At 39.7% G+C, this 14,752-nt stretch overlaps 2 protein-coding genes and 1 long non-coding RNA gene across 9 annotated transcripts in view; 1 reads left to right on the plus strand and 2 right to left on the minus strand.

Annotated features, from left to right (window-relative positions):
• Nucleotides 1–60: 60 nt before the first annotated feature.
• scamp2l (secretory carrier membrane protein 2, like) lies at nucleotides 61–7,064 on the minus strand. 2 transcript variants are annotated; one of them, XR_013283180.1, is made up of 10 exons: nucleotides 6,185–7,038; nucleotides 5,432–5,509; nucleotides 5,270–5,356; nucleotides 4,831–4,957; nucleotides 4,612–4,740; nucleotides 2,660–2,819; nucleotides 2,459–2,560; nucleotides 2,284–2,318; nucleotides 2,012–2,129; nucleotides 61–1,886 (listed from the first exon to the last, which is right to left on the minus strand). XR_013283180.1 is itself a non-coding variant. In XM_077518948.1 (10 exons), exons 2-10 carry the CDS (start codon nucleotides 6,239–6,241, stop codon nucleotides 1,752–1,754), a joined length of 993 nt encoding a protein of 330 aa, XP_077375074.1. In that variant the 5' UTR covers nucleotides 6,242–6,330; nucleotides 6,732–7,064; the 3' UTR covers nucleotides 61–1,751. The 2 variants fall into 2 exon arrangements, 1 of the variants encoding a protein (XP_077375074.1); XM_077518948.1 differs by lacking the exon at nucleotides 2,284–2,318 and having other exon boundaries at nucleotides 6,185–6,330; nucleotides 6,732–7,064.
• Nucleotides 6,880–11,390, plus strand: LOC144017411 (uncharacterized). Its single transcript, XR_013283184.1, has 3 exons — nucleotides 6,880–9,202; nucleotides 10,346–10,394; nucleotides 11,243–11,390. It is a non-coding gene; the product is annotated as an uncharacterized LOC144017411 (long non-coding RNA).
• myo9aa (myosin IXAa) overlaps nucleotides 7,184–14,752 on the minus strand; it is a 93,075-nt gene continuing 85,506 nt past the window's right edge. For 5 of the 6 annotated variants that reach the window (XM_077518943.1, XM_077518944.1, XM_077518942.1 and 2 more), the window contains 11 exons: nucleotides 13,370–13,481; nucleotides 12,644–12,705; nucleotides 12,260–12,452; nucleotides 12,031–12,159; nucleotides 11,464–11,569; nucleotides 11,258–11,389; nucleotides 11,043–11,166; nucleotides 10,057–10,074; nucleotides 8,888–9,096; nucleotides 8,662–8,801; nucleotides 7,184–8,583 (listed from right to left, as the gene is read on the minus strand). In XM_077518943.1, coding sequence (XP_077375069.1) covers nucleotides 8,090–8,583; nucleotides 8,662–8,801; nucleotides 8,888–9,096; nucleotides 10,057–10,074; nucleotides 11,043–11,166; nucleotides 11,258–11,389; nucleotides 11,464–11,569; nucleotides 12,031–12,159; nucleotides 12,260–12,452; nucleotides 12,644–12,705; nucleotides 13,370–13,481 — 1,719 coding nt within the window. In that variant the 3' untranslated portion in view covers nucleotides 7,184–8,089. The remainder of the gene's footprint in view (nucleotides 8,584–8,661; nucleotides 8,802–8,887; nucleotides 9,097–10,056; nucleotides 10,075–11,042; nucleotides 11,167–11,257; nucleotides 11,390–11,463; nucleotides 11,570–12,030; nucleotides 12,160–12,259; nucleotides 12,453–12,643; nucleotides 12,706–13,369; nucleotides 13,482–14,752) is intronic. The other variant, XM_077518946.1, reaches the window with a different exon arrangement.

Genomic DNA, 14,752 nt, shown 5'->3' on the forward strand with positions numbered 1-14,752 from the left:
TAAAATGGCTAAATTTGTCAAGTATGAAGTATCCCTTGAACAACATAAATGAAGTCAATATGGACAACAATAATAGGAGGGATTTATTGAATCAACTGTCCCATCAGAAGCCCTAAATGTAAATATATATTAAAATGATTTCCCAATATAGGCCTATATTTTTTTCATAGCACAATTAGCCATTCATTTCTTGAGTAAGACAAAAGCGTGACAATAAAAAAAGTGATATACAACCACAAACAATAATAATAATAATAATAATAAAATAACCTAAGGGAACAGTTAGGTTACATTTGCTTAAGGCACAGACATGCAACAAAATCTGTTTGTTTTTACAGTGATGGTGAGGACTGAGGCCAAATTAAAACGCATTATGTGGTCTTTATTTATAAATTAATTCTTTGTCAGTTCCCTTTTCCAAAAAAATAACTCAAGGTAAGGTTAAATATTTGGGGGCATCCTTCTTATTCCTCGTCTTCAGCCTAGATTGGGATTACCTGCAAATTTGAAAGTGGTTATCAACTCCAACTACAGATTCTACATTTGTAAAGATGACTTAAACACGGAGCAGGGAATAGCAGAATGTCAAACCAGTGAAACAAACAGCAGAATTAAGAATGCAAATTTGGATCAAATGATGACATAAGCAGGCACACATAGTAACCAGAATGTTTAACAAGATTATTAAAGACAAGCGAAAACTAACAGACTTAATTGACCAACGTCGAGTTTCCCCATAGGTGCCATGTATAATACAAATAGCAGTGTCTATAAAGTAGACACATAAATATTGTGTTCTTTTGCTCATTAATCGACTTCCTTGGTCTACATTCTCTCAGCAAGTGAATAAATAAAACTGCCTCGCGCCCTTTGAGGATCCAAACAAGCGTAAAATGCTTTACAAATAAAAATGTATAAAAAGCAATCAGCTGCTTAAGACAACTTATTGTTAGCTGGCGAACATTACATTTTCACCCTTCATTTGAACAAGCAAATAAATTCCTTCATGCCCTACCCTTCATTACTTATACACAAGAAAACATACAAAAGAGGGCTGCAGTAATAAGTAACCTTCACCTAGATTTACAGTTGTGTGTAGAGGCTCGGAAAATAATTGACCTCAGCCATCGGTTTTCACATGTTAGGACCACAACATTTTCAGGGGTCCACTGCTCATGGCCAGAAATTATTTCACAGCAATCATGCCTTTTTCAATGTTACTCTCCACAAAATGTGTTCCTTCATCATAAAAGTCACATTGACTTTTTTTTCATTTTTTTTTTTTTTTTTTTTTTTTTTAAATCTAATACTACTGAGAGGCTCTAAATCTCATAACCCATTTGACTGGGCTCTCAAAAGTAGCATACCAACAGAACTTGGATGTTAGAGTAGATCCAAGTGATTTTTTTTTTGCGGTGATATAATGAAAATTGCCTGCCTCCTTGCCTCCAATTCAGCTTTAATTTGGTAACAACCTCATGTTGCACTTTATAGAGATGAGGCTACTTCTTGTAGAGTGCATTTCAAAACGTGCACGTCATACACCATTCAAGGCCTATGGCTTGACTTCTACATTTTTATATACAGCATACGGCCATGCTCCCTTCATATCACACTTATTTAACACAAACTACAACCATGTGGCGGCATGAATGTGGTCAAGTTCCTTTTTTTCCCCCTCCCACGTCCATGCACCAGGGATATCTTTGACTTGTGCAAGGGAACATGGAAAACGGGCACGGTTGAACGCTTTAGCTCCTGCCAAAGGCTCCCTGAGCAGCCGACGTAGCAGCAGACTGGAAGGTTCTGCTGGTCAGGACGCCGCTGGAGAACTCCTGCTGAGCCTTGGTGAAGCTGGCTCCTGTGCGTCTGTATTTGGAGTGGACCTTTATGGATGGAGTCACAAGTTTAACAGCAATTTCACAATGCAGTGAATGAACCCCTAACTGTATTTTTTTGTAGGCTATGACTCACTAAAAAAAGAACTAAATGATGTGTTTGTTTGAAATACCATTTTTAGCAGCAAGACTGCCAGGACGGCGTTGACAGTGAAAAAGCCGGCCACCACCATCATGACCACGGCCACAGCCAAGTTTCTGTTGATCATGCTGATGGACGCAATCCAGCCACTGTCAACAATAAACAAATACAAACGCATCATGTACAAAAGCATTGTGTAACAGTATAAAACATGAAAGCTAAGCTTCACCAGTGCCAACAAAAAAAAGGTCTTATTCAAGAGACTCCAGAGGAAATGCAAAGAGAAAAGAAGCACACACTTACAAAGTATAGAAGCCCTTAAAGAAGACAACAGCGATCTGTCAAAGAGACGCAAAAGAGAAGCTAAAGTAGAAGCCACCACCCCACAAACACAACCAAGACTGCGTCCATGTTGTGGCCGCATGCTGCTGCTGCCAAGCACCCCGCATGCAGATTATCCTGCAAGTGAACCACTCACCTGTTGCCCCACTTGGGGATCCCCACAGTCTGGATGATGTACACGGCCACTTGGAAGAAAAAGACAAAGAAGAAGAAAAAGAAGCTGAAGGAGCTGTCAGACCTAGAAAGAAAAAATGGAACAAGAACGAAAGCACAAAAATCTTAATGATGCACTTGGGTCCACGAGCACAATGCCAGCAACGTAGCAAGCGGGATGTACCTGAAGGCTCTGTACACGGGTCGGTACCAGCAGACGAAGGAGACGGGAGTGAAGAGGAGGAACCAGAGGATGGACAAGCCAAAGTCAACGCCGTACTCAGAGTCCACCGTGAAGTAGGCCAGGCAGGCCAGCACGTTGAGGAACAGCGTGACGCTGTGGACTGTACATGCACACACACGAACATGAACAGCGAAAGACTAGGATGCAAACAAATCCATTATGTTTCTGTAATCGGGATTTAGGGCACATGATTACTAATGGTTTTGTTGAGTACCAAAGATAAACAAGGATGGGATATTGGAACCATGAGAGTAAAACAGAGTAATAATAATACATTAGATTTATTTTAATTGACAGACTCGTATTGTATTGACAGCAGAGCCTCCAAAAGCCAAAGTAATCTGTCCAGTGCAACGTTTAAAAGGTAATTCCGGTCAACCACTGCATAATAAGTTACACTGTCACAGGCAATTGAGTCATTCTGACATTACCACCCCCCACATGTTTCACTTTCGAATGTGCACAAGGTGCATTCAAGGAGTGCCAACAAAGCAGCACATCTCAAATATGAAAAAAACATGATCAATCAATGAACCCAACAACAAATGACCAGATAGTGCCAAAGTTGTAGTTTCATTGCTTTAGCACAAAACAACAAATAGCTGAGCTTTTCAGCAAATACGGGAGGATAGGTTCCAAATAAAATCTGCTAATACTGGACTCACTGTACTTGGTACAATTACATTGTACGTATACATAACTGATATTTACTTAGGTTGCTCATATTGTATCGAGCAGCCAGATGCAAATTCCATGAGTTGATCTATGGTTATCTATGGGTTGGACAATATATTGTTATGGTATCAATTAGGGCTGCACGATATTGGAAAAACATGCAATATGTGATATGGTTGTTGAATATTTAACATGTACCTAAAATAAATGATATCATGAAATGATTATCTAACAAAATATTTGCATTTTTCCATGCAGCAAAATAAGCAAGCTAGATAATGTTACCTGATAAATGATCACATTTAAGTTTGCGTCTGACTGGTCAAATTCAGATAAAAGCATAAAATTCCAATAAGAAATACATTGCATGTCTTTGCAATATGCATATTGCACAGGCCATATCGATATTTTTTCAATATATTGTGCTGCCCTAATATCAATATTGCGTATTAAGACAATCTCTGTCAACTTTGCGGACTTTTCACACAATATCTCTGTTTGCATTGATCGAAAACTAAAGGCAGCCAATAAAAATCATCGGGCAGTGGGAGGGAGGGAAACATTCTGCGTTATGAGTGGAATTACACTACCATTAACAATAATATTTTGCTAACATCAATAAACTACATAAAATGGGGCTTAATATGCCTATTTACCTTTGTTAGGGCAGTGTTTCCAACTCAATTTTAATTTTAAAACAAACCAATTCGGCATACAACGTACTGTACAAAGTACTTCAGACAAAGCTCTTGAATTTAAGCTTATTAGATTGTGCAAGTCAACTCGCTGTGTAGCTGCGATCACAAAGGCTTCCCCATAAATTGACACATCAGCCAATAGTAGAGATGGAACTTTTTATCCTATCTCAAAAATGCATATCCACACGGAATTTCAGTGCAAAGAACTAATTCGATGCATAGTGACAGGTGGGCACAACACCCACAATTGCGTTCAACAAAATGGATGTTGACAGCGAGATGGCAATTTCTCAGGTCAACTTCAACCCCCAAATCTGTATCAGTTATCCACACATGAAGTCTATTGACACAAGCCAGTGAAGTAGCGGAAAAGCCTTGAAAATGCCAGTTTGAAACAGGCTTATGAGTGACGATCACTCTATATTGTGATTCAAGATCAATGCCAAAATTGAGTAAAAGGACAGTGGCCGTGCTCTGCAGTACTGATGGATATCATGTGGTGGGATTCAGGACACTCACACATCCACAGGTAGTACATTCTTTTGCAGATCCAGCGATATTCTTCTGGGATGTCGGTCTCAAAGTCTTGGTAAAAGCATGGCCTCACAGGAAAGAACTTGGGCAGGGGCGGCCAGTTGTTCTCGGTGACTGGTGGTCAAAAAAAGAAAAAAAAAAAAATCACAAAAGTTGCACCACACCGCAAAAGTTGAACTCATTTAACAGACTGCAGTGACTCACCGCCCGAGTTCTGAGGTGTCCTGTTCTGCAGCTCTTGCTCCTTTCTGTCCAACTCTGCTGCTTTCCTCTCCAGCTCTTCTTGCTGCTTGATCAGATTAGCTTGACCTGCAGCTGCTGCAGCAGATGCCTGTTGGGCAATAGGGAAGTTGCTGGGTTATATGCAGCCACACAGACATTTCCTTCAAGCAATCATTCGACGGACACCAAAGAAGAAACAGTGCTCCCAATATATTAGTAATTTAGATCCAGGGTCTAACCCGCCTCTCGCCCAAATTAGGCGATGTCAGAGTGAGCTCACACATAATCCCAATGAGGACAAGTGAATGCATGAACATCTATTTGTTTCCAGTCAGATGACCTCAATTTGACATTTGACATTGAAAGTCACAGGACACCAACCCAAAGGTGTACAAAATATTTCCAATAATAATCGCCTCACTTGTGAACTCTGCTCCACAGAGGTTTGCAGTATGGCGGGCTGAGATGAAACAGCTGAGATGGGGATGGTCGTGTCACTGCGATCTTTCTGTGGAACATTATGGAAAGCAGGTTATTCAAGGTTGGAATAATTGCAATACATGTCGAAAGACAAGCGACTCACCAATTCAGTTAAGGAGAATGGATTGTATTCCTGAATACTATCAACGCCTCCTCGGGTGGCTCGAGTGACAGAAGCATCCTAGAAAAGAAGTTAACATAGTATTCATATTATCACTTGTCATACTTATTCATGTAAACGGATGCTCAAGACTACATTTTATGTAGAGCAATACTGCAGGTTCAGAAAGTTCAGGAAGAACGTTGTAAGTCATTTTCTATTAACTATTAAGCAACTCGTGGCCCTGGAGCCTTTAAGTCTTTGTTAAAACGTTTCGAGGTTAATAAACAAACACCTTTCCTTAGCAAATATGGAACATAAACGAGCATGTACGCCACTCCAAATCATTACTGACCATTTAGTGATTGGCCAAACACACGAAAGGATCCGTTATATTAACACAAACTATCAAAAGTTAACATATGTTCTTCACGCAGTGGGTGATTTATTTCAGATATTAAGTTTTAAACCGTTTTATAAATGGCAATGTGGAGACAGACTATTGGCTAAATACCAGCAGGCACCTGTTGCGACTGTTCAGGTTATTTGCAACCCGTTTCATATTCTTCTCTTTATAAACAGCTAATATTTGGACAACATTTTATATTATATTTACTTACAGTGACGCTATTTCGGGTAGGAAATGTTGAGGCCAAACCCAGCAACCGACCAAACTGGTTTCGGTAGCCAGTATGTCCAAAATGCCAAAATAAGGCTACACTTCTCTATTTACAAAGGAGCAAAACAAAGCCTCACCTGGAAGGGATTTACGTCCACGGGGTCGGCGAACGGGTTGCTGTCATATTCCGACATTGTGGCGTTGAGTTTTCCTTCTCGATAAACAAGGCAGACAAGGCAGGCACCTTGTTGTACCCTGCTCCTGATGGCGCCGATGAGACTTTCTGCGCATGCGTCAATCGACAGGTAAACGCGTCACATTATGCGGGACGCGTCACTTTTCATCGATTTTACGCCAGACGGGGAAAGAGGTTTAGCACTTGAAATTCCTTTTAATGCGAGACAAACACGTTTTAAACACTAGTCACGTAACTCTACTGCTCCACATTCAATTTGTGTTTGGAAAAGAATAATCATGGCTTTGATCATGTAGCAACCTTTTAATGTCACTTTTTATTTATTTATTTTTAAATCAACATTCACAAAAATATTATGTGGCTTTAATATCGCTCCAAAAACTACAACTTGTACTACAAGCAGGACATAAATGGACTGCTTTTTATATCACGCTTTATCTCCACCATATGATGCCCAAAGCGCTTTACAATGACTCCCATTCACCCACATTCATACACCAGTGGTAGGCTGCTGCTGCAGGGCGCTGCGAGGTCCACTGGGAGCAAATAGGGGTTTAGTGTCTTGCTTAAGGTCACAAGGGTTGAGCATCAAACCCACAACCTCACAGTGGGGAGACCACCACTCTACCACTGATCCATGCCGCGCCATGAATATGTCTCTGTCAGAGATGAAACATACTTCTAGAAATAAACTCAATTTACACAAAAGAAGAGAAATCCTTCAGATACAGAATTTGACAGGCTTGATATATAAAATAATCCAAAGTTAAGAATTACATCCTTTTTGAACACAAAGCACAATGGCACATTTAAACCTATGACTATTAATCATTTATCATAAAGCCATTAAGACCTTGATCTTTTGTGATGTAACACTTTGAAACCATGTGGCACGTGTCGGCTCGATGACAGAAAACAAGAAGCAAGACAGACACCATGGTTGGTTTATGTTATTTTTAGTTGCTATTGAGCAAACAGTCAGTGAGGGTTTGATACTGGGGTATCACAATAGATAGCATTTTTTGTCCACTACACTGTACATATGGACTGTACATTACAGTTTTATGGCTGTTAAATAGTTAATGCAAGGATTCTATACACATCTGACATTGTTAGCAGCGTGCAGGAATTACACCCCAGCTAACTTGGTCCCTTTGATGGTGGTTATCTCCCTTGTAGCGTGGAAAAGTAGCATTTAAGTCTCTCATGAGCGCTTGGCACATGAACACACACATACAGCCTCCATTGCCCAATTCTATAAGTTCTGACCAAAATAGCTATAAAAAAAAAAGAAAAAAAGAAAGAAGATAAATATTTGACTTCGACTACCCAGCATAAGCTGGTGTTCCGGCTTTGTACAGTATTTATATCTGTATAGGCTAATAAGAATTTGTGTGATGTTAAAATTCATTAAATAGGAGGGAAAAATACATTTTGTAATCAAGCAACAACTGTATTCATTGATTGATTTGAACTGTAAACTCATAGAGCAGCTAATAATTGTGAGATTTCGATTGCCACATCACTTATCCTGTTTTCTTTTTGTAAGACAATATTTCAGCCTTCCAGCCTCGGATTATTCACTGAAGCTGTGACATATTCAAACGTTCCCTTTGCTGTCCTCCAGACCAGCGCGTCTCCTCTTGGTGCCAAGTGTGGAGCTGCCAAGGCACTGTTAGAGCTTGGGTGGCTGTGTTGGCCGCAGAAGTAGCGCTCCTTCCGTTGACCATCTTGTTGGCCCCCACATGGCGGTGGAAACACTATACACGGCACTTGGGTACAATTCTTCAACATGTTTCAAAGGCTAATAAGCGTACTTTTCCAGAGTGTGTCATCATTGGGTCCTTCATACCATGAATTCATTACTGCCGTACAACACCAGCTGCTGCTGTAGGTCGGGTGGCTCCGTGCTGTGACCGCCACTTTCTCTGGTATGTCTCTGGGATAAATGTTTGGCCCCCCTAAGTTTCTGTTTGCCTTTCTCCGGATTGAAGGTGCCGCGGCTGGTGAACTGTGGCCTTTCATCAAACACACTCTCCAGCTCTGCTGTAGGACTGCAGCTCAAACTGTCAAAGCGGGAAGCGTGAGGTGCATTCTGAGCCTGTGATGCACTTGAACTTGAAGAGGGAGACTTGGACGAGGAGTGGAATCGAAAGCCACGGCTGGTATTAGAGATGGGGGAAGGCGACGATTGGAAGTGCGACGAAGAGGAGTAAGGGGAAACACTGGAGGAAGAATCCACTGAATCCAGCGAGTCGGGTTGCCGTCTCATAGCGCGATGTCGGGGGCTCTTTCCGTCTGACCTCCGAGACCAAGGGGAAGTCAAAACGGAACCTCTATCTGAAAGATATTGACATGAAAAGGATGTTTTTGATGCTATGTTGAGCTGTATTTCCAGTCTTCTATACAGCGGCATACCAGAAAACTCAGAAATGACTTCAGAGTCCACATTGAGGTTTTCCGAGCTGTCTGCTGTACCGATGGAAGCCTCTGACTCCAGAGTCTCGTCATCCGATGCTCGTGGCTCCAGAGTCAGCATCTCGAAAGTCAGCTCCTCTCTGTAGTTGCAAGAATTCACAATTAGCATGAGAGCTGAGCACGCATCATTAGCCGCTTGGCAATTATGTGCAGTGACAGCATTTACTTTTCTTTTTGCAGGTTCTCAATTTGCTCCGTCAGCACTCTCTCCTCCTGCTCCATTGCTGCGTGCTGAAGCTCAGAGATTTCCACCAAACACTCGGCTCCCTCGTCTCCCTCGCTCTCTTCTTTTACCACATCCACCAAAGTCTTAAGTCGCGGGCTCACGGGAGGCGAAGGCGAATGGAAGCTCAGATGCCGAAAGTGACCCTTTCCCTGGGGAGAAAAAAATAAATCAATCAATGGAATGAGTGCAGGGTTCAAAGTTATGTGGGAGCCAATGGGAGACCCCAGGAAATGCACTTTAGCTCCCATGAAAAAGGTGAATTTGTCAATCTGTGGAGGACTACTTACATTAAAAATATAGTGTTGCTTTCTTGTAAAATGTACAGGTCAGATGCATATCAATAAATTTGAATATCGTAGAAAATATTTTAATTTAGAAATTCACAAAAAAGTGAAACTCATATTTTACTCTTATTATTATCAAATTATGTAAATTTAATTAAGAACACAATTGACTACTACAATAAAAATATTTATCATTTCTTATACAATATTAACATTTCTTGAGCTGGTAAATTTGGGGCTTTTCTTATCTCGAAGCCATAATCATCAGACTACTGAAACTGTTGTAAAATCTGTTTCATGTTACTCTCACTCACGAAGATGCACATGTATTATTTGTACTGATTTCCTATAAATGCAATACACTCTCACCACTAACATCATTCTTCTCAATAAAAATTAGTGCCCCTCTGACAGTTTAGATTATAAACTTTCACGTTTATATAGTAGCAAAATGCATCAAAATGAAGTGGGTCTATAAACCTGATAGAGAGCTCCCCAAGGGCATCAGACTTGAACATGAATTTTCTACTCTTATTGGGAATGTTCTTCTAAATGATCTTGTATTATGTGCTTTGTTGAATTCATTTTTTTCAGGGATAATATACTCCTACATTATGTTGCCTTCACTGTACTGTAATTAGATCCTAAGTTATCATGCATTAGAACTTAGTTATTGTGTATTACAAGATGTAGTGGTGTCATAAGCACCCCCATCCATCCCTTGGATGGGAACTATGGGAAATGCAGCAGAGCACAAAAACAACACCCACAAGCCACAAGACAGTTGACGACAACAGATACACCAGTGATCCACACATACGTTACCTTTTTAGGTGCATGTGACTGTGAAATAGACAGGAACATGGAATGAGAATGTTACATTTTTTATTTTTTATTTTTTTTACTCACATGCCGTCAAATGTCAGTTTAAGGCAGCTACTGTGTGTAAGTCTCACAATCACAATGTAAACAGGGTGTACATTTACAATTGTGATTGTAAAAAAAAGTGAAATCTGTGCACATGCAGGTGCCACATTTTTAATGGTCAATTTCAACATGACAAGTTTGGCCATTTTTTTTTTTTTTTTACAAAGACATCTTTATTTTATTTCAGTGTGGAAAGGGGAACGTACTGGATTACGGCAGCTTCCTCATCGTGAGTAGTAAGTACAGTTTGTACAATATTTTTGTCTTAAGTGTATTTAAAGACCTTAAATTGTTTTGAATTGCTGCAAATGCTACAGCAACATGCCTGGGCTGTATTGCCATATTACGGATTTCACTTATTGCGGGGCTGGTCTGGAACATAACCTGATGGAAAAGGATTTGCTTTACTTTTATAATAGTGTCATATTTTACATATTTTAAATATTTATGAGTCATGACGTTGGACAAGAGGACCTGGGTCACTATCTTTAAATCGTATCATCCTATAAATCATCGATCAGCATGTCGATGGACCTTTGTGCACTGGGGGACGGTCATGCAGGAATAATATATATATATATATATATTTTTAAAATAGTGCATTCCCCAAACACATTTTTCACAACCTTGAAGTATGGAGTTCAAACTTGCAAAGTGTTTCTTTGGCACTTTGACATCATTTATTTGATGTAATGAATCAAATTTATTATGAATGTCTTAAGTATTACTGTACTAAGGTCTTGCAACTTGCACTATGTTGATCAATTGATGTTTAATTAAAGGATCACGTTAGGGATCTGAAAAGGATGAAAGCACAGACCAGAAGTAACATACGAGTTGCTGAGCCTTTTCCAAAGGACATAAGAGTCACAGTTTGATCTTACCATTGATCTTCGGATGAAAGTCAGTCTGCATTTGGCCTTATTTTCTGCAAACTCCAAGGTGTTGATGTCCTTCAGTCGCACTTTGTACTTTGTCATCTGTTCACAAATGACGAGTTCCACACACCTGTAGAGAGATAGGAATACACCTCAGTGTGACTACAAACATTACATGACCACAAGAATTCACTTGACTGTTACAGTTAGAGGCTACTTACGCTGTAGTCTTGCTGATATCCTGGACACTCTGAAGTGGATCAATAGTGTCTGGACAGCGCAGAATACAGGGAGCAAAAACGATGGCCAAGGCATTAGCCGACATACGATTCGTCTCCTCTTGCAACGCAATCCTGAAAGTATGAATTCAATATCTCAATACTTCAGTAAGAACTCATTTGAAAATGCTTAAATAATATATGATTACCTGACAAGATGAAATATGAGTCGTTCCAGTGTGTTCAGGTGAGTTCTGCTTAGCTGGTCAACAATGGCATACACCCCTCTTATCATTTCTTTTCGATCCTGCAAACCTGAGAAAGGACAATTCGTTATTTTTAGGCACTTACACTATGTGCAGCAGGAGACATTTTAAAGTGGAAGTCAACTTTAAGCATTTCTTGACAACAGTATGTTATATGTGACCTCACTAGTATAAACATGACATTCTGTTTAATCTTACATACATGGAGTAGCAGTTATGAAGCAAAATCCAGCCATTTTTATCCATCTCAGGGGGCGGCCATTTTGCCACTTGCTGTCGACTAAAGATGACATCATAGTTGCTCAGGTAACAACCAATCACAGCTCAGCTAAATGGCCGCCCCGAGATGGATAAAAACGGTGTATTCAACCAATGCAAAATTAACCAGAATACCTTATTTAGACCAGTGGGGTTGCATACAACATATTATTGTAAAAAAAATTAAAAAAAAATAAATAAAAAAAATGGGGGGTTTACTTCCGCTTTAACACTTACAAGCTGCTGACTTACCCATAGCACGTATAAACTCCTCATACAGCTCAAACGTCATCAGAGGACTCGGCAGGTCTCGCAACCACTGCTTGAACACACTAGCAATCACATGGATGTTGTAGTCGTCCAGATTCATACTCTCCACATCTGCGGCAACATGCAGACAGCACAGAAAAACAAAAAAGTTAAACGTGAATAAGCAGCCATCTTCAAATCTTTGGTTTCAACATGTGTCACGAAAAGTTACCCGTGTCAAGTCCCTGTTTCAGTTCTCTAATTTTATTGGTGGAGCCTGATTTTCGATAGATTCCCTCAGTGTAGAGGCCGTGCATCTCGATGTAGTTGATGAGCTTCTCCACCACAAGGGGCACCGTTCGCTCATCATTTGTCAGGCGTGACACCTCCACACCAAATTGTTTGGGGGAAAGCTCCGGGTCGAACTGCTCAAAGAGACAAACATATTGCTCACTTACATCAGCAGACACGCCATTGCAATTATATAAAAACAAAAAAAGGCACAATGCCAGCTTGCTAGTACTATGTATAGTTCCATTCGTGTACAGTATTAATGCATACCTAACTGCACATAGGCTCCAATAACACAATTCAAGACATTTTGTAGCCGACTCACCTTCTTACTGCATTTGGTGGTGGTCTTTTGGCAGCACTTTCTGTGGCAGGCGTAACGGCACACTGGGTAAACACAGCCAGAAAAGTCAAACACATTATTCCCATTCTCCACACAAAAGCAGTGCCTCCTCATCTTTCAGCAAGTCCAGTCAAAGACAAAAAATGATTCGATGAAAACGGCAGAGCAGCATGAGGAGAATGTACTGAGCGAAGAAAGGACAAATTGTGAGGAGAATTTCTGGAGTCACAGACCCCATGAGTCCAGTTGAAGACAATCTGATTAGGAGGACACAGGAGAGAGTGAGGACGGGATGTGACCAGACTCAGACGGTGGATATGTGCATTATTTGGCACATGGTTGCGTGAGATCATGAGGAAGTCTTTATTAAGCATAGGACCATAATGGTCGCCGCATGAATCAATGCAAAAAAGCGTTATCTAACCCTAATCAAATAATATGTACTTACAGGAAGTGTTATTTGAGGTCATAAGTAATCTATTGTGTGGTTTTATCACATGACCACAACACTCTCAGCAGTTAAGTGGGGTTTTTTTTAGAGCAAGAAGTGGACTTTCCTTCTGGCAAAATTGCAAACATACAAAACAGACTTGCTCCTAAAGTTCTTCAGTAAGATGAAATGTTTGGTCCCGTTATGAACTAGCGTTCCAACTATTTTCACAAATGAATCATTTAAAAATGTACTTTTGAGTGTGTTGGCATACTCACGTTTGCAAACACAGGCACGATCCATCATCCAGATGAGTGATGAGCAATATTCACAGTATGTGGGGATGCTATATTGGGTGGATTTGAAGATGTGGCCATTATGCTCCTCCACCTGCATAAGGGAGTGGAACATGTATTTAACCCTTAACATTTAACGGCAAAGTACAGTATATATCATGTTTTAATAATTAATTAATTTATTTATTTTTTTAAGTAATTTTGCCCTAATCTGAGAATGAATCTTAAATCTTCAGCATAAGAATACATTTTGAGCAAATGTATGCTTCCAACAAGGAATAGATTCTGTTCCATATTAGTAGGCCTGGATGAGTTACAACAATGTTTGATAGTGAGACCCTATTGGCCTTACAAATGGTGTTTCTGGATAAAATTAAACAACTCCCACAGACTAAAATCTGGTAAGAATAATTTAAGGTGTCTTCACGCATGTACTTAAACTCATTGTATTCTAAGTTATGCCATTGTATGTAACATTATATACAGAACATCAAAATATAAGCCCTAATATTATGGCCAGTTGCACAATATAACTAGCATCTAAATTTGTCAAATTAAGGTATGATTTCATATTATGTAATATGTCTACAATTGTGGTTGCACTGGTGCATAGTAGTATTAAAATTTAAAAACAAAATATTAGTAACAGCATAATTTTTTACCCTGTCATGCAACTGAGGTAAACAAAAATATTAGTTGCAGCTTTCATTATGATGCAGTGCATTTCTCCACCTCTGCAAACTACAAATCCTATAAATCCTATATTAGGTCCAGTCTTTTAGTTGATCAAAATATAATTTTTAATAAATATGGACAGTCACTTTTACCTGAGGAAACACTGGAAAGTTTTACCCTGGTTGATGCAAGGACACTTGGTCGAGTTTTCTCCCAGGTCAACCCAACAACCTGCCTTTTAGATCCGATTCCCACATCACTTTTTAAGACATTTTATGGATTTTTTGAGGAACAGATTTTAACTATAGTCAATTGCTCTCTTCAGACGGGTGTTTTTCCTGCCGCCTTTAAAACGGCGGTGGTGAAGCCCCTTCTGAAGAAAAGCAATTTGGACCCCAGCAGTTTTAATAGTTATCGACCTATATCCAACTTACCCTTTTTAAGTAAGATTTTAGAAAAAATTGTTTTTATTCAATTGAATTCATTTTTAGATACAAATAATATTTTAGAGAAATATCAGTCTGGTTTTAGGATGAACCACAGTACCGAGACTGCCCTTTTAAAGATTTTAAATGATATCAGGTGTAATGAAGATATGAAAAAGCTTACAGTCTTGGTGCTACTGGATTTAAGTGCTGCCTTTGATACAGTAGATCACCACACTTTATTAAACAGACTTAGAAGCCTGGT

The sequence above is a fragment of the Festucalex cinctus genome, chromosome 4 (assembly GCF_051991245.1).
Source record: "Festucalex cinctus isolate MCC-2025b chromosome 4, RoL_Fcin_1.0, whole genome shotgun sequence".
NCBI lineage: Eukaryota > Metazoa > Chordata > Actinopteri > Syngnathiformes > Syngnathidae > Festucalex > Festucalex cinctus.